General features: G+C 47.7%; 11 protein-coding genes across 11 annotated transcripts; 4 read left to right on the plus strand and 7 right to left on the minus strand.

Annotated features, from left to right (window-relative positions):
- Positions 1 to 60: 60 nt before the first annotated feature.
- BHQ10_007112 (uncharacterized protein) lies at positions 61 to 1,895 on the minus strand (the record flags this gene model as incomplete). Its single annotated transcript, XM_040879773.1, has 7 exons — positions 61 to 683; positions 738 to 883; positions 938 to 1,261; positions 1,314 to 1,399; positions 1,455 to 1,527; positions 1,586 to 1,596; positions 1,650 to 1,895. 7 exons carry the CDS (start codon positions 1,893 to 1,895, stop codon positions 61 to 63), a joined length of 1,509 nt encoding a protein of 502 aa, XP_040735616.1.
- A 471-nt stretch (positions 1,896 to 2,366) lies between these two features.
- BHQ10_007113 (uncharacterized protein) lies at positions 2,367 to 3,965 on the minus strand (the record flags this gene model as incomplete). The annotated part of the gene is made up of 8 exons (XM_040879774.1): positions 2,367 to 2,606; positions 2,653 to 2,742; positions 2,796 to 3,083; positions 3,150 to 3,466; positions 3,517 to 3,680; positions 3,740 to 3,768; positions 3,823 to 3,863; positions 3,914 to 3,965. The coding sequence occupies 8 exons, from the start codon at positions 3,963 to 3,965 to the stop codon at positions 2,367 to 2,369; spliced, it is 1,221 nt and encodes a 406-aa protein (XP_040735617.1).
- Positions 3,966 to 4,840: 875 nt separating this feature from the next.
- Positions 4,841 to 5,893, minus strand: BHQ10_007114 (uncharacterized protein; the record flags this gene model as incomplete). Its single annotated transcript, XM_040879775.1, has 1 exon — positions 4,841 to 5,893. One exon carries the CDS (start codon positions 5,891 to 5,893, stop codon positions 4,841 to 4,843), a length of 1,053 nt encoding a protein of 350 aa, XP_040735618.1.
- Positions 5,894 to 9,331: 3,438 nt separating this feature from the next.
- Positions 9,332 to 10,514, minus strand: BHQ10_007115 (uncharacterized protein; the record flags this gene model as incomplete). Its single annotated transcript, XM_040879776.1, has 2 exons — positions 9,332 to 10,219; positions 10,272 to 10,514. The coding sequence occupies 2 exons, from the start codon at positions 10,512 to 10,514 to the stop codon at positions 9,332 to 9,334; spliced, it is 1,131 nt and encodes a 376-aa protein (XP_040735619.1).
- A 506-nt stretch (positions 10,515 to 11,020) lies between these two features.
- Positions 11,021 to 12,879, minus strand: BHQ10_007116 (uncharacterized protein; the record flags this gene model as incomplete). Its single annotated transcript, XM_040879777.1, has 2 exons — positions 11,021 to 12,403; positions 12,457 to 12,879. 2 exons carry the CDS (start codon positions 12,877 to 12,879, stop codon positions 11,021 to 11,023), a joined length of 1,806 nt encoding a protein of 601 aa, XP_040735620.1.
- A 1,370-nt stretch (positions 12,880 to 14,249) lies between these two features.
- On the plus strand, positions 14,250 to 18,615 carry BHQ10_007117 (uncharacterized protein; the record flags this gene model as incomplete). The annotated part of the gene is made up of 3 exons (XM_040879778.1): positions 14,250 to 14,658; positions 14,715 to 15,947; positions 16,007 to 18,615. 3 exons carry the CDS (start codon positions 14,250 to 14,252, stop codon positions 18,613 to 18,615), a joined length of 4,251 nt encoding a protein of 1,416 aa, XP_040735621.1.
- A 553-nt stretch (positions 18,616 to 19,168) lies between these two features.
- BHQ10_007118 (uncharacterized protein) lies at positions 19,169 to 20,451 on the plus strand (the record flags this gene model as incomplete). The annotated part of the gene is made up of 3 exons (XM_040879779.1): positions 19,169 to 19,777; positions 19,834 to 20,086; positions 20,153 to 20,451. The coding sequence occupies 3 exons, from the start codon at positions 19,169 to 19,171 to the stop codon at positions 20,449 to 20,451; spliced, it is 1,161 nt and encodes a 386-aa protein (XP_040735622.1).
- Positions 20,452 to 20,590: 139 nt separating this feature from the next.
- BHQ10_007119 (uncharacterized protein) lies at positions 20,591 to 21,598 on the minus strand (the record flags this gene model as incomplete). The annotated part of the gene is made up of 1 exon (XM_040879780.1): positions 20,591 to 21,598. One exon carries the CDS (start codon positions 21,596 to 21,598, stop codon positions 20,591 to 20,593), a length of 1,008 nt encoding a protein of 335 aa, XP_040735623.1.
- Positions 21,599 to 22,394: 796 nt separating this feature from the next.
- On the plus strand, positions 22,395 to 24,109 carry BHQ10_007120 (uncharacterized protein; the record flags this gene model as incomplete). The annotated part of the gene is made up of 3 exons (XM_040879782.1): positions 22,395 to 22,452; positions 22,520 to 22,650; positions 22,709 to 24,109. 3 exons carry the CDS (start codon positions 22,395 to 22,397, stop codon positions 24,107 to 24,109), a joined length of 1,590 nt encoding a protein of 529 aa, XP_040735624.1.
- A 235-nt stretch (positions 24,110 to 24,344) lies between these two features.
- On the minus strand, positions 24,345 to 25,745 carry BHQ10_007121 (uncharacterized protein; the record flags this gene model as incomplete). The annotated part of the gene is made up of 1 exon (XM_040879783.1): positions 24,345 to 25,745. One exon carries the CDS (start codon positions 25,743 to 25,745, stop codon positions 24,345 to 24,347), a length of 1,401 nt encoding a protein of 466 aa, XP_040735625.1.
- A 311-nt stretch (positions 25,746 to 26,056) lies between these two features.
- BHQ10_007122 (uncharacterized protein) lies at positions 26,057 to 26,685 on the plus strand (the record flags this gene model as incomplete). The annotated part of the gene is made up of 2 exons (XM_040879784.1): positions 26,057 to 26,247; positions 26,301 to 26,685. 2 exons carry the CDS (start codon positions 26,057 to 26,059, stop codon positions 26,683 to 26,685), a joined length of 576 nt encoding a protein of 191 aa, XP_040735626.1.
- Between the last annotated feature and the right edge of the window lie 11 nt (positions 26,686 to 26,696).

Below are 26,696 nucleotides of genomic sequence, written 5' to 3' on the forward strand. Positions count from 1 at the left end.
TTATTGTATATATGAAGAAAAGGAAATGTATTGTACATATTGTAAGCTATGTATGAATATCTAGTCGGTCAAGACACGAGGCCCTGTTTTCATATCTTCTTGAACCAAAGCCTGGGCCGTAGAAGTACTTTGACCAGGCTCAGCTCTCAATTCCTTCGTATTGCCATGTTCCTCCTGCCTTGGATTGATATGGCTATCCAGTGCACAGCCAGCATCAACATCAACCCCAGCCCATCTCCTCCACGGCTTGTAGCAAGCCACACTCGACAATCCAACAACCACAAAGCAGCCACAAATTCCACCGCCGATGGCATCATAGTAATCACTCGCAGTCTGCACTCCATCCCAGAAGCGGCCCGTTGCATCTGTAACATTCAGCACAAGACTGAGTACTTGGATGATGCCAATGACCAGGGCTACCATGACGGTTAGCGTTGTGAGGACGATGGAATAGTAGAGGAATGCAATTGGGTCGCGTTTGTTGGAGTCCGTTCCGTCGAGGACTGTTGTTGTTGCCGGTTGGGTGTCGATGCCGTCTTCGAGTGTTGAGAGTCGGGTTGTCTCTGTATTGGCTTCTGGGTCTGTTTCCCGCTCTTTTGTTGGAGGGAGGAAGTTAGTGGCTGGTTGAATGTATAAAGATAGCATCAATGCGCCATCTGTTGTATCGATGAGACACATTCCGGCTGTATGACTTGTCAGCATGACCCAATTATAAGCATACATGAGAGGGGTATTACCAGTAAACAAAATGGGGAAAATCAGCATGACCCAAAAATTGTTCTGTCGAGTAGCTTCAATTGACGAAATGCCCAACAAAGCGATTTCGGATGATGTATCGAATCCTAATCCAAACAGAATTCCAAGAGGATACATCTTCCACGGCCTTCAAAATTTAACGGTCAGCGCATTGCCCGCGACCGAAAGGAAAAAAGATTACCTGTCAATAAGAACAAACATCTTCTTCAGAACCGCAAACAAGAATCCGCCTCCCTCAATCTTCCATATATCGATCTCTTCCTCATTCACTTGCACATCATCTGGATGCTCGTTTGCATGCTGTTGTCGACGATAGAATCTAAGCACTTTGCGCATCTGCTGCACCAGTTTGTACAATATATATGCATTCATGATCCCCAAAAGTATCAGAAACGCGGCGCTGACGGAGGTACCTATAATGCCGCCGACGGTGCTGAAACTTCCGAAGCGGGTTGATACTGCTGCTGCTGTGGCTGCGACTACTATGGAGGTTATGATGACGATTCTGGTTCGTAAGTTGAAGTCTTACAAGTTGGCATGTCTTGTTGGAGACTTACGTGGAATGGCCGAGAGAGAAGAATGTTCCTACGGTGACTGGTTTCTGGCCGCTTGCAAGAAGTCGGCGAGTCATCAGATCGATGGCCTGTATCGGACGTGTAAGTCAGATGCTCCTGTGGGACTAAGGTAGAGGTTCATACAGAGATATGGTCTGCATCGAGGGCATGACGCAACCCTAAAGAATATGATATTGCGGCTGAGGATATCAATGATCTGACATCATGTTAGACTCAGCCTTGGGATTCATAGAGCATAGTCTAGAATGACTTACGGATAAAAATGCTACACATATTTATTAGCACTCATCTCATACTCGGTAAAGAAAGAAGACATACTAGTACAACACCACAAACAGCCCAAATAAACATGTTGATCAGCGCTATCAACGATATAATCCCAATCGCTGACAGTGGTATTTTCTTAATAGCTGGAATCCGGGCATGAATCCGCTCAGCTCGACGGATGAAGTTTCGTCTGAATAATGATATACGCATGCCGAGGTGTGATGCTTTGATAACATTGTTAGTGTTGGTACGATCGGAGTCATTGACCTCGTCATAGGAAGGCGTCGAGCCTGCCATGGTGCTTTGTTTGCTCAGCTTGATACGAATAGAATGAGAATCGCACAATTATTTTTCACTACTGATAAACCATTATTTTCTCTCCTTTCTCTCCCCAATGGCAAGTAAAAAAGTCCAGTGTGTGAAAGAGCGGGGGTAGCCAAGCTGCCGACAGGGTCCGATGCCAGACTGTTCAATCGACAATTGGCCTCTTCCTCGTGATAAATCTCATACAAAAGAGATTTCTAATGCAAAAGATACATGACAAGATAGTGAAAAGCACCATTGCGATTATCGGCAGGCTCCGAACAGCAAAGAACGAAAAGCCAAGCGATGGATGGAGAGATTAGGGAAAGTTCCACGCAACGCCGCAGCCGTAGTTCGTACGCCATCGACTCTGTACTAAGGAGTTATCGCGGGGCTTCTATTGGCCATTACATAACTGTTTCGTATGCTATTACATTGCCCTAACCCTAGCCCTACTTTCGCATATTAAACGACTGCCTTCTCAGTCAGCTGCTCTTGCTTCTGATTCTGTTTTTGTTTCAGCCTGGACTTGGCGAAATCCTTGATGTTGCGATATGTTAACGGCGCCTTTGTATGCAGACACAAACGCCAGACGATCATGATGATCAGTGTTGACGGGATGGTCACAGCCCAGTAGAGCCACATTTGGTTGGAGACTTGTAGGCCATCCTGGCCGAAGCTGAAGAATGTTGTGCTGAAGAATGACTAGATATCATCAGCCAAGTTAGAGCGGCTGCAGCGGGTGACTCACCGATATAAAGGCAGCAGGAAGGAAGGTCATGGTCAGGAATGCAATCGAGCTCACGGCTCGATTGTCTTGCTGAGCGATGCGGTTGTATGCCTGTATCAGTCAGCAACACTCTTATACGTCCGAGACAGTTGATGAGGACGTACAACGACAACCTCACTGCTCAACCTCGAATGATTCGAGACAGATCGCTCCCTCAAACTCTTAAGCATCTGAATCTGGAAATTCAGGTACTCAAGCGCTTGCTCACGGTATTCTTTACCCAGCAACATTTTGCCTTTTTCGGAATATAAGCTTTCGTTGTGCACGTATCGTTGCTGTTCTCTCAGACTCTCAAAGTTTTGGATCGTGACGAGCAATACTTCGGAGATATGAATGGTATGTCGAGATATTTCGTGCATGGACTCAAAGTCAGGACCGGCTGTTGGTCGTCTCTATTATCGCAAGTCAGACAGATATGAAATTGACCCTAGGACAAGAAGGAAGAATTAAAGAGGTACCTTCTCAATCTCCCGAATAGGATCCCGAACTGCCCACACCGACTCATCGTTCAACTTTACAACTTGATCCAACAACTGCGCATGCATCGAGAACGGATCCATGAAATGTTTTTGAGTCTCTTGACTCGAAGAGGGCTGCGATAACGCCTTCATAAGCTTCTCGGGAAAGTCCTCTGGTGTATCAATACACAGAATCTGATGCGTCCCTGCAAGCTCGTCCCAGTGACTTAGTAGAGTCATTTCATACCATTTGTAGTCCTTGCCGTTCTCGGCGGGTTCTTTGAGGATCATTTTTACGAGGCAGCGCATCCATGTGCCTGTTCATTAGTTTCATTCTCTTATAGTTAAAGGGAAAATATGGGCTTACTGTAGCTCTTCAATTTGTCATTCTCGTTGTAACTACTCCTCGATCCGAAGTAGCCATTGATTTCTGTACACATTTTCGAAGCGAGAACCGGCGGTGCATTGAAATGGGCCAGTATTAGTACGCGATCTGCCTCTTTTTCGGGATAACTCTTGACTGATAGAAATCTGTCTCGCCCGTTATTAGCGAATACGCAGAATGCACATTAAGGATGATGACTACATACATATAACATCTTTTCGGTAAATCACCGAACTATTGCGAGTCTGTCAGGGATCTGGGACCCAGTCGGCGAGCGCTTCTACTTACTTTGAGGTCCCTCACATATTTCAAACCCCAATTATTTGAGGCTGATTTTATTTAGCATATAAAACATCGAATCGATGTAGTGAGTACTCACAATAATACACAATCCAAGCTGGCATAGCCTGTGAACGGTGTGGATTCGCCATCGCGCGAGTCAGACTCCAGTAACCCTAATCCAATTGCCCTTTACATTGACAATAGTCACGATAGCTTCAATCTAATATCAGAAACCCCATAATCGGGTATATACGTAAAATAAAGAGTGTAAAAGAGTTTAATAAAATCCCAAGAAGAACTAAAGATGAAATAACCAACTTTTTAAGTAAGTTAACTACCGCAACTAAAAGGTCAAGGCTAGGAGCCGGGGCCTCAAGGCTAGCAGCTAGTTAGCTAATGGCCTAATGCACCTGAACGATACCAACGTTGAGCCAATCGTATTGCAGTGTGGAGTTTCAATTCAGCCTCGTTTTGTGAACCCGGGTAACCTTTTGTACACGCTATGCGAGAGTGGCTATGCTATGCACTGGGCTGCCATTGTTGTACTACCTCTATATCCCTCAATGCACCCGGGTAATATGTAAGTCTGCTAGGCTAGGTATAAAGCGAGAATGTTCTACTTTATGGAAAGAAATGATAATTGTCTCAGAATTAAAATGATTTTGAATTTAACAAAGGCGAGCAAGGCAACCATGCTCAAGCCTCTATATACATAAAAAACTGTCGCAGAGACAGGTATACATGCAGATTTCCCATGCTATGCTATCATAATTATCTTGTAACTTCGTAGCTGCATTGGCACTTCGCCTGCTATCCGCGCTGTGGCACAGTCTGTCAAGACCGGTGTTGGCCGATTACTGAAGCCGGGGATGTCTCGATGATGTCGTATTTCGACTGACATCAGAGGGTTCTATTCAATAGATAGATTATCCTCTCGGCGTTCTGTGTTGGACACCACTAAGGTTTGGGTTGAGGATTGCTCATTGCTCATGAAGGGTAAGGATATCTCTTTTTGAATGATCACTCAACCAACAACTGACACGGCAGGTGTAGGAACCCACATGGTCACGGTAGGCTTGTTCTGCCAGAACTCAGGACCGATGAGAATGTTCCACTCATTTCGAGTGATGGGGGTGACATCAGAGGCCGAGACGGGAGTCTTTGGTCCGCGCCTTGGTGTACCAGCTCGCGAAGGGACGCGAGAGGGAACACGGTAGTGGCGGGATACTGGCGAAGAGGAAGCGGCAGCCATGACTGTTGGTCGGCGGACTCGTGCGTTAGCAGCAGCGGTGCGCATGACTGGCGACTTGCGAGTACTCTCTTTCTTGATGGTTGTGGAGGTGGTAGGAGCAACTGCGGGAAGCCCGGGTGATGATTTCGGGGTGATGATGACCATGCCTTCTTGGCCGTATCGGGCCTTGTATGCTTCGGCAACCCTCTTGAGGAGGTCGTCGGTGACGTGAAGGTGCTCGTAGGCACGGTGGAAGAAGCCGAAGCTAAAGGGTCGGCCCTGGCAGCTGGTGATGGTCTTGTTGAGAAGTTGCACACAAGAAGAAAGGTATTTTTCTTCGTTCTTGATGCTCTTCTGGTTCTGAGCGAGTACACACAGTCGTCGCTTCAAGGTGTAGATGCGGTCGACATTGAGTAGAGTCAAACCCTCTTGGCTGAAGAGGATCTCGTTTTGTCGGAGGGATTGTTCAATGAGGTATTCGTTCTTGAGTTGTTGGCGAGCATGTTGATCAAGAGCATCGGTCCAGCCCTGACCAAGTGAGTACTTCTTAGCTCCCTTTTCGACTATCTTGTGGAAGATTTTCCATGATTGTGCGTCTAGCTGTGTGACTGGGATAATGTTGAGGTCGGATGATTCGCCGGTGGGCATGGGCTGGCCTCGACCGACTAGTAATGTGACATGTAGTGATTTCTGGGAGAGTTTTTCGGAGATGTATTCCAATGCTGGGAGGGTGGAAGGTGTGAGGGCGTCGGAGTCGAAGTTGAAGTCGGGACTCAGGGGAGGGGAGATCATGCTGGACGTGATAGTCCGGGGAGAGGAGAGAGGAAGTCGTAGACTGACAACCATTTTGTCTGTCTGTTGTATTATTCTGATATGTTGGTTTTCTGCAGACAGACCGGCACAATTGGGATGAGGAAATCGAGCTTGATATAGATCTCGCTCTGGATGTGCCTCGTCCCTCTCCGCACGACCTCATTGTTGACCACGACTCAGTCGCTCCATAGAGTCTCCTCTTTTCCCGCGTCACTAAAGCAACTAAAAAAGTTACTAAAGGCAGCTATAAATTAGCGTAGAATGTCACAGAGCTGTGATCGGCCAATCATTCGCTATACAAAAGCACTTTCTGCTCAATCAGGTTAAAGCATCACAACTTAGCTCTCAATAGCTTCAAATAAAGATAGCAAATTTGGGCACAATCTGCGCTACCATTGGCCCATTCTGCATCGAGTTAATTTCTACTAATGCATGTGACTGGCCAATCCCGTTGCAAATCACACTGTGCCAGTGAACATGGCTGCATGTGCTGGTGATAATTATGCTGGACTCTGCAGCCCAAAACAGATAAAAATAGGATTTGTCTATTTTGAGATGGAGCATAGTCGCTTATTGGCTGATAGCTCATAAGAAGATGCAATAATTAACGGCAATTCTGGCCCAAGGTAGTATGGCAGATACTATTTTTGTCTCGAGTGCAGACAGAAATAGATTTAAAAAAGATTAGTTGTGCTCTCAAAATAGAACTGAGTATGATTAATGGCTAATCACTAGTAATTAGCTCGCCTTGACGGTTCCAGCATATATTAGGGCTTCCTCCCTCGTCAAGTCTCTTTCTCGCCGCCCATCGCCCATCAAGATATCATCACTCCCAGGCCTTCCAATGACCCAAATTATGTTCGTTATGCTAAATTTTGCTTATATCCATGACTCGAAATAGGAAATAACACTCAACATCACGGTCTTGTTGGCACTACACCGACAAGTCATCCAAGGCACTCTCCAATAACATCAAAACAAAAGTCGCGTGGCTTATTAAAATTGATCGTTCAGGAATGAACGAGAGCGAACGAATGCGAACGAGTTAAGGCTCTATGAGCGAATTTCAGCTTGGTAGCTTCTGAGGAAAGATAAGGCTGACTCAATCGCAAAACGTACTCGGGCCAAATCGTCCAAATGCGGTGGGGGAAAAATCGATAGTCAACGCCGCACTCGTCAAGCTTCTAGATCTGATTGAATGCTTAACCTATTACTACTACGTAGTAGAGCTTTTTGTTCTATGGACTAGGCAAACTGGCTTGGTATCGCGAGCGGGGTAGGGTACGGTGCATACTAGTGCGTGGTAAATGGCGGCTATCCGATCAACCAGATGGGCTACCCAGTAGATTCTAGTCATGCCATGCACATTTTGGGTAGGCTTGGGCCGAAGTGGCTCCTGACTGGTCAGATACGTAGAATTACGCTAGAACAAGTCTTCGGTAGATAGATGATTCAAATGTAGTCAGCTCCACTAGCTTAGAGGATGGAGAACCAACGCTTCGACGCCAGCTTGCTTTTGATATTAATGAGTGGCACTCTTGGGCTAATCCTCGTTCAGGGTTCAACGCCGCTAGATTCTAGGCCTGGTATGGCTGACGATAATATATGTATTCATTTCCTGGGTGCTTCTTGACATGAATCGGTGTCATGTTGCTCAATCCTAGAAAGCCACTCTAGTTATCCTGCTGAATGACAACAGATAGGACGAGATTACAACAACGACAATGCATATGACACGCATTCATAAACACACGACCAACACTGATTGTTCGATTGACCAGTATATCCGCTTCTTAGGTATGCATTTAATTTCTTTCGAATCTCCCACCGTGCCTTGACTCGGTCGAATGTCTGTGTAGCACTCTGACTATTTCGCCCGTTTTTCAGTCTGGAGGGAAGGACATGACTCAGAAAAAGTATAATCTCAACTACGTATAGACTTACAAATACGATATGACCTTCGCTAATGGGAGGTCCGAATGAGATGAATCCTTTCGTTACGGAAAGAGTTTGGGCTACAACTATGACACATCAGTATGAATTTAAGTGTCAAGCTTGAGTGCTCAGTAATTCCAATGCCACCTAGATACTAAAGACATAAGTGGAATGAACTCATTCTATGCGATCCAACCTTGAAAGATCTGTCACCAAGCAAGCACGATACGAGTAAAAAGCAAAAAAAAAAAGGGATTCTTCTGTAAGCAAAGATAACACTAAACGTGTCGATAAATGACGAGTAATATGAAATCCAATACCTCCACTACCTATTTCCCTCCCAATCAGCAACATTCAGTGAGCCCAGCCATACAGACCATCGCACGCATCATGCTCAGTTTTCTTGTGCCATGCACCTAAAGCCTGATTGAGTGCATGCCGTTCGCTGTACTCCGGATGCGCTACTGGGAGGAGATACTTGTTGATATCACGTTCTCTTCCAAGTGGTCTTCTGGATCAAAACCGTCTGCGAAATCGACGAACCTGTTAAACAATTGATCCTCGGGGATGCACTAGTGCATTGAAGAAGAACTGAGGACTTACAATCTTTACTATGGCGTCGATATAACATTTCCGTCCCTTGTCGTGTTCTTTCATGCAGCCGGCCTGCTACTGCCCATGCTTGGTTCACAGAGGTGGCTGCTGACGAGTGTTCTGTATAGCCATCTGAGGAAGGTGGATTAGCAGGGTCTTCGACCTGGGTCCTGAGAAATGTTCTTTTCGGGAGATGAGACAGCCCGACTGCTCCATATGGTTCTCTGAGCATGCTAGCTATAAAAGGATGCTCAAGTACCTTGTTGATAGACACTTGTTCCTAAATTTAACAAAAGGAAGATTAGTACGAGCTCTATTATCAYCCCCGCCATTACCACCACTATCAACCGCCTTTTAAAACCAATACCATGACTAAAATCGTACGCATTACATTCCTGCTGAGCAAAAGGGACGACAAGACCCACGAAGAGTTTCACAAATAGCGAGTTATCATACCGCAGTGCTCACTCATCAACCCATTTGAAAAGCCGCTTTTGTAGCTAATAAGCATGCCATGTATAGTTGGCCCAAAATCTGGCTGTCGGTCTCATTCATCGCACAGAAACTCGACAAATACTCCCAACTCCATGTCGACGAAAAGATCGATTTGTCTGCATTGGGGCTATCCTTGGTAGCTCCTTTCGATAGTGCTGTAACAATGTGGGCTAGGAGTCTTGAAGATCCTCATGCTGAAGGTTCGCTTCATATACGAGTCATGCTCTCGATCTGCCAATTGCGGGAATCATTGGATCTTCACCGATCCTGAATACAACGCTATTGTCGTTCCGGATGAGTAGAAGTTCCTGAAGCATACTGAAGCGGTTCTGATCGTTGGGTGAGATGAGGATAAATATGTTGCAGAATCGTAAAAGTTGGAATAGATGTTACGTAGTAGATTCAACAATGCATTCAGCTACTATTATTATTACCACTGCCCCTTTGTCATTGCACTCTGCTACTATTCTGCCCACCACTGCTGCCCTTTGAATTACCACCACCAAAATCCTTCAAATCCTTCTTCCACGCCAGCACCACCGTCTTAATTTCCAACAACTCTTTGTTGAGACTGTTATTCCGACTCTGCAACGTGGCAATCTTCTTATTCTCGATCTTCAGCGCTTTCACCTTCGATTCTAGGTCTGCACATTCGACTTCTAGTCCGCGTTGCCGTATCCGGGTTCTGTCGAGAGTGCGGCGGAGGACTTCGAGGCTGACTTCGTTGTAGTCCTGCATGAATTTGTTGATTTCATTTTCTTCATCTCTGTCATTGTATTTGTTGTTGCTGCTGCTGCTGTTGATCCTACCGCAGAGTAAAGTATCTGCGTGTAATGTAATAGCTGATAAAACCACCTCCTTGAGATCTTCATAATTCCCCGTTTCATTGTCAAAGATCTCGCGGGCGGCGGCTACAAAACCCTTTGTCCACCAGTGACTACTCACCCAGTTTGTGAATCGTGTTCGTGCCAGATCTTTCAGCGGGTTGATGAGGTATTTGTCCGCAATTGCGTAGACATGTAACGATTTGGGTGGGGAGGTAGGCGATGAGTTTCTCCGGCTGTTATCAAGCCCATGCTTGCTTAAATGAGACATGTGCATTTCCTCCTCATCGCCTTCATTATCCTCATCATTGCCCTTGTCGTCGTTCTTATCATCTAACACAAACACAACGCCCATCTCCGAATAATGCTGCCGAATCCTCTTAATCCCATTATCGCAACATTCAAACTTCCAATCCTCTTGATCATAATACCGATGCGTATAAAAATACCGTATCATCCTCTCCACAATCTCTGGATCATCTGTAAGCGTTATAGAATTCGTCGATGCTTCCTATCCCTCATTAGTCTCCAAACCCTTCTTTCTTTGAGAGAATGGGACATACGATAAAACCCCCCCGACAAGCAGCCTCAAGAATCTTCGACTGAGGACAAATGACAGCGCGGTGAACATGAAACTCCTGCACAGAGCCGCTAATGCGAATTGTGAAGTCGGTGTATTGGTTGTATTTGTATAGGCCCCAGATCAGAGTGCGAAAATAGGAGGAGCCGTCGTTGGTAGTATGTCGGTGCTGCCGGAATGCGGGATCATGGTGGTGATGATTTTGTGAAGTGTATTCGATGGACATGGTCTATATCCTTGTCTAGTATTCAAATGTTTCTCTTTGTCGGATTGTATAGATTCGTCCAGTGTCCCATACATTACAGCCCTAGGGGATGAGATTCGATGCAATTAAGGAGACTTCCACACACGGAATCTCCGGAATATCGCACGAGTTATTTATTTAGACTTCATAAATCTAAGCTACCGGTCCATGGCCGAGAGTGATGATGTATGAGGTTATTCGTCATCGCCGGAAACGGACGCCTGCCATAACCCTAACACCACCACAACTTCATATCATCTACTGTCCTGAGTATTGACACATGGAAAAACTAATCAGAATATGTAGTAATTTTTGTCAATGGTATCAAAAAACACCCCGATAATACCAAGCAGTGTGTCAGGTCACATATAGACACAATCCATAGTCATCACTTAATCAAAATAGCAATTTTTGTCCATGGTATCAAGCAACTCCTTGAGAATACACAAGCAATATATCAGGTTACATGTAAATACAATTTCATAATCTTACCACAATCCCCAGCCCTCGTCTTGATATACATTGTCTTCTACCGCCGAAAAATAGTCGCCATTATCATCATCATCATGCGGCTTATCTAGCTCTTCCGTGTTTGTCTCGAAGAACGAATGATCAAATATGCGAGGCGAGCTGTTTTCTTTCTCTGCTGATCCAGATCCTGAAATGAATGACCATTCAAAATCATTTGCTCTGTTGCCCAGTAAAAAGTGACCAAGTACCAGAACTGAGTTGAAGATCTCTCGGCCCGTGGGCACAATGTGCTCTGGAGGAAGGAGGAATCCCCACGTTCCCTTGTCGCGTAACTTGATTTGGTACGAGTATTTCGCATGGAGCTGATGATAGAACCAGTCGAGTGCACTGCCACCTGTGCTTTCGACTTTGGTTGAAACCCGTTGACCAGTTCCCTTGTCGGTCGTTACGATTCCTCCACATGCTGATTCGACACTGTACGATTCTTGATTGGTCATTCTGATTGCTTTGGCAATGCCGTATGCCAGCTCTTCCAAATTTTCTAGCGACGGTGGCACGCTTTCACAGGAATATGAGTAAGGATAGAGAATTTGCTGAGAATAAGAGTGAAGATCCAAAAAGCCGATAAACTCTGTTTTTTTGCTTTGTGTTTCGTTATATGCCCACTCGGCGATAGTCCTGATCTCTATGCTGTCAAAAGGGGCGTTACCCGCATAGCTTTCGGAACAAGGGTTTGCACGTGTCCCCTCACCATCCCACTCGTAGCCCCAAGCACGATCCAAATCTATTCCGGGGCAGAAAGGGAGTGCTGTCTGCTGTCTGCTTTTGCGCCATAGGCGATCCATTTCGAACGAGTAAACATACCCGTCAGGATTAATCGTAGGAACAAGAACCCAGTCAAATTCCTTCAGCAGTTTGGTGACGGGAAGTGATTTGTTATACTCGGTGAGTAGTTGAAAGGCAACGTAGGCAACTGTCGACGTACTGATCCATTCTCGTGCGTGCGATCCTCCTACGATCATGACTGTCTTCCGTGGTTCTTCCTTTGTTTCTTTGTTTGGTTCTTCGTTTTCGTCATCACGTACACCAAGTCGGAGGGCCGGAATATCGCGGCCCTCATGAGTAACTCCGACGTTGACAAGTTTTGCTTGCTCTGGGAACATGGACACAAGTAAGCGCATCCATTGCAGGATCACGGGGAACTTCTGGTATCTCTCGAAGAACATATCAGTTACATCGGCTGATCGTAGATCCGTGTGGCTAGTGCTTTGGCCGTTCTTGTGATGCTTGAAACCGGAGGTTGGGTATTGCGATTCGTAGATCATTTTCGATAGGTCTTCAATGAGTAAGGTGTATGATTTTTGGAGAGATCGCGGAAGCAGTCCAAGCAATGAGGGAACCTGTTGAAGTAAGAACTTGTACAGCGATAGTGCGGCAGCTGTCCACTACTCACCACTTCCTTCGCAAGGCGTATGTCTACATGATTCTCATTTGAGTCCCAAACATCCAAAAAGAGAATGTTGACGGCATCTGCCAAAGCCTCGATTTCCTCTGCGTTGTGGACTTCAATGCGCAAAACGATATCGCTTCCGTATCGACTCCATGACTTTTCCGGCCGGGGTCGGGGTCCGGGTTTATTGAGCGACTGTTTCTCTTTGTCAATGCCCCATATCCGTTCGATGACTGAATCTCGAAGCCATGTGAAGGGACCTCGAGAGGATGCGATCTGTGTTTGTGATTGCGAAGCGAAGCGTACAGGCTCGAAAGGCCCTAATGGTTGCGAGTGTGGATGGGTGATGCCAGTCCCAGCAGGAACGGCGGTTGTCTGTCCGGCGAAGAGCACGGCGCACAGGACGACGAAGACATGCCTATACATACTGTGGTTGAGAATCGGTATTCCAAGAAGCGACGCCAAGGAGGCAGCCCCCAGATATTCAATGGAGCAGCATAGAGGGTCGTATTCGTGTGAAGCGTGGAGGGGGCGAATTTCTTGTAGTTGATGTACGTCGGTGGTTGCCTCTCTCGGCTTATCTACGGGTGGATTTTGACCAAAGAAACGCCCCAGGCTGAAGCATTCCATTGCTCAGGCTTCCCCACCACAAATTCATATTTCGATACTAGGTAACTACATAGTTAATAGTCTTTTACGCTTGTTCATTACAATTGTTTTAGATCCTCGCATTAGAAGTTGCTAAAGTATCAAAATAGTTCGATGGCTGACTGCAAGCAGCGAAATGGCGTACAATTTGTAGGTCTAGACTGCTGGAAAATGTTTATCAGGAAGATTCTTCATCCAGTACGCAACTGTATCAGCCCTGAAACCAGGGTGCATACAGTGGCAAGTGCTGGTTCTAGGCTGTCTGTTGTTTCCACTGCGAGTCGCGGCGTCCCACAATCCGATTGTATCTAGGCCTGCAGTCACATCATATGTACTAATGTAGTCGTATGAGGAGAAATCCGAGTGGTAGGACTGCGAATCATAATTCGTGTAATTAGTTGACAGACAGCGAATGGACAGAGTCTCGACCAAACCAGACTCTCGGGAAGGTATTTACGGCGTGCGTTACCGTAACCGTACCGTACAGCACACTAAGAGCCAGCGTTACTACTTTACCACTTGGGTGGATTGCTTGACCTTGAACGCCTTCGATCAAGATTCTCCATGTTCACGCCCGCTACTTCCATCCAGGCGAACGGCTTTTTCATGAATTCTGATCGATACTTGAAAAGATATCACAGCAACCACTCTCCGGACACCAGTTCTCGGCACCCGTATAGGAAAACAGTAAACAGTTCCGGACCCAAACACCGCCGACCTGGTGAGATGACCTAATTATCCGCTGCTTCCCTCTGCCAATGCCCAGTCTCGATCTTCCCCAGACCTGTTGATCGATCGAGCTGGCTTAATTAAATGCTTGTTTCGATGGCATGATATTACCTACCTGATGCTTCAGCCTTGCTAATTCGCTCCATCCATCCAGAACCGTGCCCCTCCCGTTGCTGACATCGGCATCGGCCACTTTCAGGGGATAACCAGAAACCCGCACTCTTCCGTCTTACCACGTCACATCCAGGAACATATCTCTCTCCAACAACATATTTACTTCGAGGCGATCTCGTCCCGCTTTCCTCCTCATCACAATAACAGCCATGCAAGAGTCATAAGTCTGCTGCTCAACCGATTGTGCGTCGTCAGAGCATGAGCTATCCGGAGCCAGCCCTTAAAGAGATCCACCACCCGTCGTCATGCATCGCATTCGAGCCAGGCTCGCCTCATCGGATGGAAATGATAACAAACGGTATAGCTTGATATTTGCTCCTCATGCGCGTCGCAGCGAACACGTTCCCCGTCCCTCGCCGTCGTCTTCTCAACTAGACCGACGTGTATCCGACTCCGGTCCTCGCCCCAATGTGGAAGATGACACAGTAGTGGATGGCGAGAAGGTAGAAAGACCAAGTATATACGATCGTGATAACTCCAACCATGGGAGTGGTATAACCGGCTTCTCGGTGGCTAGTACCTCGGAGACTAGTGCATCCATGAAAAGAAACAGATTCAGCATGTTACGCTTCCGCCATGCCTCTGATCCTCAGCTTTCTGTCACATACTCTCAGAGCGAGAAAGATGTGCCGCCAATGCCTCAGATTCCTCCACGTAAGTTTCTGCCCAGAGTCTAGAAGTTGCGCCGTGCTAACATGGAGGTGTAATAGCGCCGACAATAATAACAACGGCGCCAACTAATTCCAATCTGGAAAAATCCGCACGCAAAAGCCGGCTTCGAAATCCGCTCTCCAGGAAATCATCCCGAGAAGTCGTAAAGATGGGCAACGCCAGCGGGCCTGGTCTTGCAAAGACGCCGCTTTCACAAACCCTGGGCCACACCCGCCTTAGCCACGAAGAACCCGGTCGTCTTTCTACTTCCACATACCAAAGCGGAACTACAAACAATCCGTCAGAGCAAGACATGCGCTTTTCTGAATCATCTCGGTCTGATCAGGGCTCAATTGACAGGAATCCGGTGAAGGGCGATGCTCCACATCCTATCAAAAAACTCCATATGCCACGCCTAATGAAAAGTCGAGCAAACCTCTTCCCTCTTCCGGTCAAACTTCCTCCACCGGGCGCTGGCAATTCACACAGCGGTCGAACCTCCCCTATTTCGAATGGCGGCCACAGTGAAAGGACTTCGATGGACCCAACTACCCCTGACGGAGCAGACGGCGACCAAATATCACCGCTACCCTCTCCTACACAATCCTCTGTTAAACTAGCCTCACCGAAGCCTTCCAACCAAAATCCTCTCCTACGCAAGGACTCGACAACGTCTGCCCGCTCTGGACATTCGGCGTCATCGGCCAAGGCTCGCTTGGGAAGGCGTGGACGGTCGTCGACCTTGAACTCGTTTATTGAGGCCTCTCGCAATGGAGAGGATCTCAATAATTCTTCATCTAATCTACCATCAGGTCGAAACTCAATTTCTACAAACGGACGAAAGAGCTTCGGGGATTTGTTTGGTTTGGGCAACAGATTACGGCAGAACTCAGAGTTTTCAAGCCAGCGGGACGGTCGTAGCAGCCCTCGCGCTCCTGGAACCCCTACTTCGGTAACCAAAAACGGCTCTGCATCGGCCTCACGGACCGCAGTCATAGCTCCAGACCGAGAAGAAGATGATACTCCTGCAACGTATCTTACCAAACTTCAAGAGTCCGTCCCGAAAGGATCAATTGGCATAATATTGTCCAAATCCGACGACGATTTCTATAAAGTTGCGTTACGGAAGTTTATGCGAACTTTTGCTTTCTTCGGTGAACCGATTGATATGGCGATTCGCAAACTGCTGATGGAAGCGGAACTGCCAAAGGAAACTCAACAGATTGATAGATTTTTGCAAGGGTTTGCGGATCGTTACTATGAGTGCAACCCTGGCGTTTTTGCTACCACAGGTACTTAACCTCTTACCCTACGTACAGATCGAAACACAAAGGGAGGCTAATTGTCATAGATCAAACATACTTCATAGCGTTTTCCATTCTGATCCTACACACGGACGTGTTCAACAAAAACAACAAACGAAAGATGCAGAAACAGGATTATGTAAGGAACTCACGCATCGATGGGGTCTCTGAAGAAATTCTCGAGTGCTTCTACGAAAACATCGCCTATACACCTTTCATTCATGTCGAAGATGAGTTAAATCTCAGTACTCGCCAGATTCCAAAAAGAAAAGGCCTTCTCAAAGTGGCGAGCTCCGATCACCTAGCAAGAACGTCAAGCCAGCCTGTTGATCCGTATGCGGTTATACTGGATGGAAAACTAGACACACTACGCCCCGGCTTAAAAGAGGTGATGAATATCGATGACCCTTATAGTTTCCCGGATTCAGAAGGATTCAAAGATATTGAGCCCTTACATCAAGCTTTCTTCAGGTCCGCTGTTCTGCAGATTGTTTCGGCACGATCTCGACCGGATGCGTTCATGACTTCAACCAATATGGAAGACATGGCTGATTCGCATCCTGGCTTGGTCGACATAAAAGTCGTGAAAGTGGGTCTACTATGGCGTAAAGATCCGAGAAAGAAGAGGGCTCGCTCCCCGTGGCAAGAATGGGGTGCCCTTTTGACTTCATCTCAGCTGTACTTCTTCCGTGATCTGTATTGGACAAAATCTCTCATGTCGCAGTATGAGAACCAACGCAAACGCGGATCTCGGCTGCCGGTGGTGTTTACACCCCCTGTTACCGATTTCAAGCCGGATACGATAATGTCAACGTCAGATGCAGTCGGCCTGATTGATTCAAGCTATAAGAAGCACAAACACGCCTTTCTTTTAGTCCGTCACAACGGCTTAGAAGAGGTATTTCTTGCCAATTCTGATGCCGACATGAACGACTGGTTGGCCAAATTGAATTATGCGGCAACATTCAGGACAACGGGTGTACCTTTGAAATCGACCGTCGGGGCACGGTACGAAGGTCAGAAGCATCAGAATATGGCTCSTATGGATTCCACTCGTTCGGTGTCATCACAGTTGCAAAGCGATGGAACTGCTCCTGAGACCAAAGACTACGTTGACGTGCGCCTTGCCGAGGAGATGTCTGCCGCACGCGAGCAGTTAATGTCTCGAAGAATTGCTGAGCAGGATGAAAAATTGACGGGCTACCAGAACCAACTCGACGACCTTCTTAGAAATGCTAGACACCTTCAGCTGCTAACTCCTGTCAATACCAGAGCACGAGAAAATGTCATCCTGGCCGCTGGTCGCATAGCTGCCAAACTTCGCTGGGTTCGATTAGATATGTGGCGAACCAGATGCTACAATCATTTTCTTTCAATGGATTTGGGTATAGATCAAAAGTCGTCTGATGCACAAAAACGATCGTCACTCACCACTGTCAAGCCGGTATCCCCTGGACTGAATACATCACTGGCTCGGCTCAATTCTACTCATTCTCTACTTACAGCCCCTTCGATAAGTGAAACGACTTCTGTCGGGCCTGCTTCTCCAATGCTACCGGAGAGCACAGTCATATCGAACGAGTTCCTGTCACCTATTATACCGGATGGTTACCGTCTAAACTCACCCTCTATCACTTCTGAGCCGTTTGATGAGAAGCATGCACCTGTCTCGCCCATGTCTGAAGCTCCCCCCGGTGGTGGCTCCGGGTCATTGAATAGAGAACCATCAATTCTGAGCTCAGGGGGTAGAAGCGAAGGACCCGCTTCAAGCATCCTTAGCTCGACAACGCCAATGAATACGACGAATGTTGACGACAGCGAAGAGCGAGTCCTCCGTGAAGCTGGCCTTCTCGGAGTTGACGGACCAGCAGATTCGCCTAATCCGTCTCCCAAGCTTGGAAATGACGCCGAAATCTCTGAGAAACATGTTGATGAAAAGTCTGACTCTAATACAGACCATCGTCTCAGCAGCCACCGCCGTAGCTTGCAGCGAACTCTGAGAGACTCACACCACAAACCAAATCACCAACGCAGCAAGAAAGGTAGAGACTCTGCCTCCAGTATCCCTCTTGTGGATAGTCCTGCTGGCGGTGAAGGCGAGGGATTGTCCAGGAAAGACGCCAACTTTACTTTGCACGGAAAGAAGGCTTCTGTTATCACATTTGGTTCTGAGTGGCAGAACATTTCTGCAGAGGAGAGGCTGAAGTTGCGCAAACCTGCGGCATCCGAAGAAGCCAGGGCGTCTGACACCAACCTCATTCGTGACCCACGTGGATCGATCAGTTCTGCATCGGTGCATAGCGGTCGACCACAGTCAATGCGCAGTGCCAGCACGGCGACTGCGCGGAGTTCTCGTTTTGTCGATAGCATATCAGTCAACAACGGCATTCCGGAGGTTCCGTCAATGGACGTGCTATTGAAAGAGGAGGAAGAAGAAGAAGAAAAGCAAAATCAACAGGAGGCTATTCCTTCTAATAACGGCAAAGACGCTGAATTTGCTGAACCGGCAAATGCTCCAACGTCGACGACCTCAGCTACCACAGACGAAATCCCCAGCGAAAACCTTGCCAGCCACGATAATGGAGAGTTGGTGGAACCAATCTCCGGCCAAGAACAACCAAGACTGAACTCTCATGAGCAAGCTGTTGGCGCATGATTATACCAAATTACTAAAAGTTCATGTCGAGTTCGATGCCTTTACATTTTCTTTCATTTCCTTTCGTTGCTCTTGATACCCCATCTCATTCCTCACCATACATACAACCACGCACATCAAGGACCTTTTTTTTCTTCTTCTCTCGGTCAAGGAATACACTAGGAGTTCTCCCGTCTTCCTGACTTTCGGTGTGCAATGGATTGGATCTACTTTATATGACTCCTCAACATAGCGATTAACTAGTTCTGGTCTACCTTTTTGTTAGACGATATGTCTTTTTTTACGGGTTCTTTTTCTTTTCCTTTCGGGCAAAACGAGCGGAGCATGAGCATGAGCATGAGCTTTAGAGTGTAGGAAATGATTTGTTTACTTTTTTCAATCAACTACGATTAGGGTTATGATTGGGGTAAACGTAGACCCACTTGATGAACGTCATTTGAGCTATTGACGGACCCATATTTCAATTTCTACTCCGCATGAATTCCGTCGAATTTCCGACTTTATATCTACCTCAACAATTGAACTCATATAGAGACATAATAAAAGAAGAACAATGGCACACTCCAAACGCAACACCTCCCTGCCCCACTTCACATCCTACGAACGCTCCCTCTTACGCTCCAACTGGGGCACTCAAAGCACCCGCCTCTCGCGCGAATCCTTCTTGCCTTTTGGATCATGTCAACTATGCCTGCAACCGGCGCGCGCACCGGTAGTCGCCTGCGCCACTAACGGGGATTTGTTTTGTCGTGAATGCGCGATTAACGATCTTCTAGCGCAAAGGAAGGAAATTCAACGCCTAGAGAAAGAGAGGGAGGAATCTGTGCGCAGAAGTGCGGAGGATGAGGCAAGGATGATGCAGGAAGCGCGCGAGAGGGAATTGAAGGAGTTTGAGCTGGTTAGTATGGGGCTCGAGGGGAGTAAATCAGAAAACAACAAGAAAAGAAAAGCGCCGACTATGGAGAAGGAGTCCGAGAAGGGAAATGGGAAAGAGGAATTGACGACGGAGGCGAGGATTGATGCGGCGACGGAAGCATTTCGGCAGAAAGAAATTGAGGTTAATGGTAAGAGGAGGAAGGTGTTTGAGTTGAGTGAGGCGGAGATCGCGCGCTATGCGAATTCCGAGCTGGAGAGGTTGAAGAGGAAGATTGAGATGGAGAAGGTATACACCTTGTCCCCTTCTATCGACTATGTTTATGGTGCTGATAAGTAGTATAGGCAGAAGCGAAATCGGCACTACCATCATTCTGGATCCCGTCCGAAACGCCGGGGACAGAGAACGAAGCAGCCTCGAGAAAGAATCTAAAGTTGTCGCCTATATGTCCCGCATCAACGAAAGAGACAAGACATGAATACTCGCTCAAGACACTAGTCGATGTTCATTTCACAGAGGAGAAGACTGATTCTGGAACGATATCACGGATATGTCCGAGTTGTAAGAAGGGTTTGACGAATGGGTTGAAGGCTATGCGTGCGTCCTCTTTTCCCTTTTCTTCAATTTTCGCCTAAAGTTACTGGAGCTAACTGTATGAAATAGTTACGAAACCCTGCGGACATGTAATCTGTCAACCCTGCGTGACCAAATTCATGACTCCAGAGACCACCATCGATCCGCATCGAACAATACCAGCAGAAGGGGAATCAGAATTAGGACGAATGCTATGCTACGTTTGCGAAACGGATATTACGCCCGCAAAGTCGTCAAAAACTAAACGCAAAGAGGAGAAGAATAATAAAATCAGACCGGGTTTGGTGGAGATCAAGTCCGAGGGAACCGGATTCGCGAAGGGGGGGAGTAACATGGCTAAGAAGCAGGGTGTTGCTTTCCAATGTTGATCGAGGACAAAATTATTTAAAAGTTGGAATCAATGGATTATAGACCTAATTGTATGTGGGCTCTATGAACGCCTTGAAATGCATAATAAGTACAATATAGACACAAGTTCTCTTCCGAACTAAGAGCAGCATTGGACAATTATCGCCTAGGTGCCGGCAGTGATTTCTGGGAGTTATTAAACTCTCTTACAACAATACCGCAGCTGACTTCCTGACACAGCCGTCGACGACGAGAAGCGTCCAACTTCGTAGCAAACTCCAACCCACTAGCGCGCTCAATAGCCTCAACGGGGACCTCAAAGTCCGTCAGGGGCGTAGTATTTGGGATTTTAGCGTTAGGAAGCACAAAAGCTCCTAGAGCAACCTTGTCCGCGGGGTTTGTGCCGTGTTCCGCAAAGATGACCTTATAGAAATGTGTGGGTACGGCGATGGAGGGCGGTTCACCGATTACTTCGTAAGTAACTCTGTACTTGCCATCGGCTTCCTTGCGGGGTAAGTACAAGGGTCCCGTCACAATGCGAACGGATGGGTACTTCTTGGTGAGATTGCGACAGAAATCCTCGAAATGAGCCCAGTAATCCCGGTTGAACCCCTCGCCGACTTGAGGGCACATGTTGCTAAGCGCAAATGTGGCGTCCATTGCGTCTTGACTCCATTTGGCGTCTGCGGCGGGCACTTGGTGGCCTCGATCATAGCCAGAGCGGAAGTAGTCGGACAGTTTACCGCGAAACATGGTTGGGATTGTGGTATCTTCGACGAAGACGCTGTGTTTGCGGTCTGCGTTCTTGAGGGAGAGGGAGAATGGGGTGATGTGTTCGGCGACCCAAGACGGGTTGCGCATTCGTCGGTCATAGGCGCCTGTCAAGGGGAGTGTGTTGAGAGGGTCGCTGACAGGGCCTGGGAAGCCATATTGCAGTAAGCCTGAAGGGTCGACGGGAGCTGCAGTAGAAGCTTTGGCGGCTAGAGAAGGCGTGGGAGCATGGATGGGCGGGACGGCGGTCGACGTGGAGGTGGTAGCTGGGACTGCCAGCGCAGCTGCGGGAGGAGGAGTAGGTTGACGGGATTTTGATGAATATAGGAGAGCTGTGACGCCTGCGCCGGTAGCTGCGCCGGCAGCAGCAAAGATGGCAAAGGTTGTTTTGGACATGGTCGATTTTGTCTACCGGGAAAAAAAAAAGAAAAAATGGCGCGAAAAGTTTGGCTGTGGAGAAACCCAGAGCTTCAGGCAGAGGCAGTCGAAATAAATAGGGCTTCCTCAAGCTAGCCCGGCAGATGACCAAGTGGCAGCCTTGTCGATCGTGCAACAGCGATGTTGAAGTTGTTGTGGTGGTGTAAGTCAGATGGCCAGACCGCGTGGGAAAGGAAAGCGCGCTGCCCTCTGCCGCAGCCAATCACCGCCTGCTTATTTTGCACCTGTCGGATTTGCTCCATCTTATCTCGGCTTGTCTTTTKTGATCAGATCTTAGAGATATATTGCTTTCGAGTAGATGTCTGGATACTTTCACAATAGAAATCGTACGGTCATTGTTGCCTGGCAATGCCTGCTCGGTCAGTACGCCTTTATTGGACAAAGGCGCGGTCGAGTCTCGACCTTGTGATCAGAATGCGTACCTTGGGGGACGATAGCTCGACCGCTAGTGAGGGTTGGTAATGGAGTAAATGTATGGAGCATCTCTCCTCTGTTGAATAACATGAACCAACACCGAATGTCTATAAAGCATAGCTTTTCACCATGACCTGAAATACTCTTCAACAGAAAGAGAGGTACAGAGAGTGAGAGAGAGAGTGAGTGTGAGTGTGTGTGTGTGGCGCGTCGTTGCGGAAAGAGCAACCCTCTTACATCATTCGCCGTACATACTAAATCTGCTGCAACATTCCCCGGATCTCTTTCCTTTCTCCTCCTACATCCCTACGCTAAACCTCTACGCACATCATCGGCCAACATGGGGCTTGATGCAAATGACAACCGGGGCTGGGTGATGAGTGGTGTCGCCGGTATTGGTGCGTCTTTCTGTGCTCTGTGGAACATGCTCTTGTTACTGTTGGAACGTACTGACGACATCATAAGCTTGTGTTATCGGTGCCAGCATCATCTGCGTGGACATTATATTGCGATCATGTTTTCGAATTCGAAGCTTCGATATAACTACCAATACCACCTTTCTTTCATCGTCAATGGGCCTGAGTGCTGGAGTCATGGTAGGTTTTCAATCATGGAATTTATCCTCTGCTGATGTCGGACCGCTAAGATTTCCAGGTATTTTCATCATTATATAGTATGCTACCTACAGCGAAGAGATATCTCTCTCGATCGGGACTGTCAGACTCTGTCGCTGCGTTTACCTTGATCGGACTCTTCATAGCGGGTGTGATCGGTATCAGCATCTTCTCGCACATCGCCCATAGTTATATACCCTCGCACGTCGTTGACTGTACACACACGCATGAATCGCATGACCGTGATATAGAGCAGGGTATTGAGGAGGAACATCAACATCAACATCAACATCAACATCAGCAATACCACCACTATCATCACCATCACAAACATCCGACTGAAGAAAATAATCCGATCACGGAAATAAACGAGCAGACACCTCTCCTTCCTAGCACTGGCCACAACATACGACCAATACAGACTCTCCGTACGAAAAGCACGAGCGGACTTCCATTTCGGACATTCTCTCGCGGTTCCGCCGGGAGAATATTCGGCCGCCGGGTCTCGCAATTTCTTAGGATCACAAAAGATGTTTGCGACGAGAATGGACCATGCTATGGCTTCTCTCAGACCTGCGGGACAGATTGTAGAAAAGTGCTAGGTCCTCGGAAAACGTTCTTTTGGATGGACGGAACAGGCTCAATTAATCAGACACAGCCGGCATCTCCGGCAGTCAGTGAGCCAGAGCCAAGGATGCGGGCAGATGAACCCGACACGCCCTTGACTGTTCGACACGCGCCGCTTGTCGCTCAAGACGAAACTGAGATTCATCGACCAGACGGCGAGCCGCAACGGAGCGATTACTTTTCGCAAGACGTTCAACGTTCTACCTCATCTCGACATTCATCTCAACAGGCAGACGAAGAACGGACTGCCACTGGAAGCCAGGAGTCAGCAGGCAAACTATTCGACGACCATGCGAGCCATTCTTCACCGCACCATCATCACGTTCCTCAGAATGCATTTCTTTCTATCGGCCTGCAGACGTCATTGGCTATTGCTCTACACAAGCTTCCCGAGGGATTCATTACCTATGCCACCAACCACGCTAGTCCAACACTAGGAATGACTGTCTTCATTGCACTTTTTATTCACAATATCACCGACGGATTTGCTCTTGCTCTTCCTCTCTTCTTGGCCATTCGGTCAAGAACAAAAGCTATCATCTGGGCAAGTCTGCTAGGAGGAATCAGCCAACCAGCCGGCGCCGGTCTCGCAGCCCTTTGGATTTGGTACAGCAATCGAGGCAAAGAAGTCACCGAAGGAACTTCCTGGGGTGTATACGGAGGCATGTTCGCTGCCACAGCGGGTATCATGACCTATGTAGGCTTTCATCTATTCAGCGAGGGTCTAAGTTTGACACATAACCCCAACATTTGCATATTTTCGGCTATTGCAGGCATGGGGCTGTTAGGAATCAGCTTTGCATTAACTGCATGATACAAAATCGAGCAAACATGAAAAATGAAAAGAAGAGAAAATATATAGATATGAGAGGCGTTCAAATCAAGACTGGGCGGTATACGGAGGCGTTTTCCTGGTATGTCTTATATTTATATGGATTTATGATATTATTATGATTATGAGCTGTATTTATTGTTATCACTATTCAAACATGTCTCGTACACTGCAGTATATTATAAGCTTCCCCTGTATTAGGACCGTATCTGACATATCATCCCTTATTCTGAGCCGCCTCCCTCTCCCTCTTTCTCGCCAGATATCGCTCACGAGCACTTGAAACATCCGTCTCTGTCTTACGACTCTTGGTCTTCTCCGCCAATTCTTTCTGCCGCGCCTGGTCAGCTTCTTCCTCTTGTCTAGCTTTTTCTTCTAGCTGCGCAGCTATCATCTCAGTCTGACGAGCACGTTGGGCCTCTCGAGAAGCGAATACTTCTCTTGATGGTCCACCGGGTCGAGCTCCAGGACGAACTACCGATGCCGCACGAGCCGCATCTGATAGTTTCGCCTTTGGTTTAGGCGCAACATTCAGGCCCGCGCTGAGCAATTGACGTTTATCGACTATCTGGCCCTCGTCGTTGACAACAATATTAGACCCTCTTGCATTCAATTCAGCAGCAATCTGCGCCTCCGATTTCTCCTTGGCATCTTGCTGCTCTTCACTCTCCACCACTTCTCCAGCAGCAACTTTCCTCGCCGCCTCCTCCGTCGCCTTCATGACTTCACCATGCGACTCCTCATCCCTCGCCAGCATCTGCCTATAAAATCCCATCATACCCGAATCCCCATTCCTTCTCCTTCGCTCTTCCTCCTCTTTCTCCCGCCTCGCCTCCTCCTCTTCCATGCGCTTCACTTCCTCCTGCTGCGCCCTATACGCGGCCGTCACAAATTTCTCTTTATCTGCAAACTCATCCCCTTCCGCTTCCCGCTCCTTCGCTAACAGTCTATCCCGCGCGCGCAATTGATCTCGTTTCCGGATTTCGGCGGTTCGCATCAGAGCGGACATGTATTTACTGGATCCTTCGCCTTCGTCACCTTCTTCGTTGGTGGACTTTTTCTTGTTTTCACGTTTCGCTTTGATGGTGTCGTATACGGCGTCGTAGGAATATATAGAGGGGTCGATTTCTTCGGCTTGTTGAGCATGTTTTCGGCTTGTATGTAGGGCTGCGAGATTTTTGTATTCCGGTTCTGTTGGGCCTGCTGCTGCCGCCGGCTTTTGAAGGCCGTAGGTCTTTGTTTCTTTCACTCCTTGTTGTTGTCCTTCGTCATTCTCGTCGTCGAATATACTACTCTTCAACGACTTGACTTTCAAAGCCGGCTTTGCGCCTCCAAGTTGAGGAGTAGTCCGCGCCACTTTCCGTGGCGTAAAGTCTTCATGTTTGTTATTCTCTTCCTCGTCGCCCAATCCTCCCAATGTTGTTATTTCGATTGCACCATTCTGCTTGTTATTTGCTTGTAGCTCGACTCGGTCGCTCTCAGAATCCGAGTCGCCGAAGACTGTTTTTTTGCGCTTTTGACCAGCTGCTAGTGGTTTACTTTGGACTCCGAAAGGCGATGATTTGGCTAGTTTGTTCGGTTTGGAGAGGTTGATGCCCAGAGAAATTTTGGGTGGCATTGTAAGACGGTCTTGTAAGAGCTGTCTGCACGAAACTCAAAAGTAGAAATAGGTTGGTGGCCTGTAAAGTCAAAAATATGACTTGTCCTCTATTCCGCAACCTGATGCAGTATGTCGGACTGCGCCAAAAGCCGCGGAGGTCCATCCTTATCCTTATCTCCACCGCGATAAGTCACGTGCTGATAGGCACAATACAAACAGTAAATCCACGCGGCATGAAGCTTAAACCGCCATTGATAGCTCTACTAACATCTTCGCTTCTCCAATTCGATATTTCGTTCAGCTACTCAATTCCAAATTTCAAGGTCACCATGTCATATTACTTCACAATCCTTTCCGCCACAGACGTCCCCCTCTTCAGCCTGACATTCGGCACCTCCAAATCAGGCGGCGATGGAGTTGCACGTTTCCGCACCCCCGATTCCGCGCAATACATGAATCAATTTATCGTGCATGCTAGTCTGGATATTATCGAGGAGACGCAATGGACTAATGGAGCTCTGTAAGCCCACTCCACCCCTTTCAAGCCAAATGCTCAAACTAATATGGTAACAGATACCTCAAACACATCGACACCTACCCCCCAACCGCATCCTATATATCCGCCTTCCTCACCCCCTCCGGCACACGCTTCATCCTCCTCCACCAACCGCCCCAACTCCCCTCATCAGCCGGTAGCGCCGGTGTAGGCGGAATAGCATCCTCCACATCCTCCCTCGCCAGCACCCTCGGCGCAGCAGCTACTTCACGCGCAACCTCTAGCTCCATCGCCGCAAATCCCACATCCCCTCAGACCGAGGAAGCGATTCGGCAGTTCATGACGGAGGTGTATGAAAATTGGGTCAAAACGGTGATGAGTCCGTTCTATAGGCAAGGGATGCCGATTACGAGTCCTGTTTTCAGGGGGAAGGTTACGGCGGCGGGGAGGAAGTGGTTATAGTTCTGTCTATT

Source organism: Talaromyces amestolkiae (assembly GCF_001896365.1).
Source record: "Talaromyces amestolkiae strain CIB chromosome Unknown scaffold14.1, whole genome shotgun sequence".
In the NCBI taxonomy this organism is placed as follows: domain Eukaryota; kingdom Fungi; phylum Ascomycota; class Eurotiomycetes; order Eurotiales; family Trichocomaceae; genus Talaromyces; species Talaromyces amestolkiae.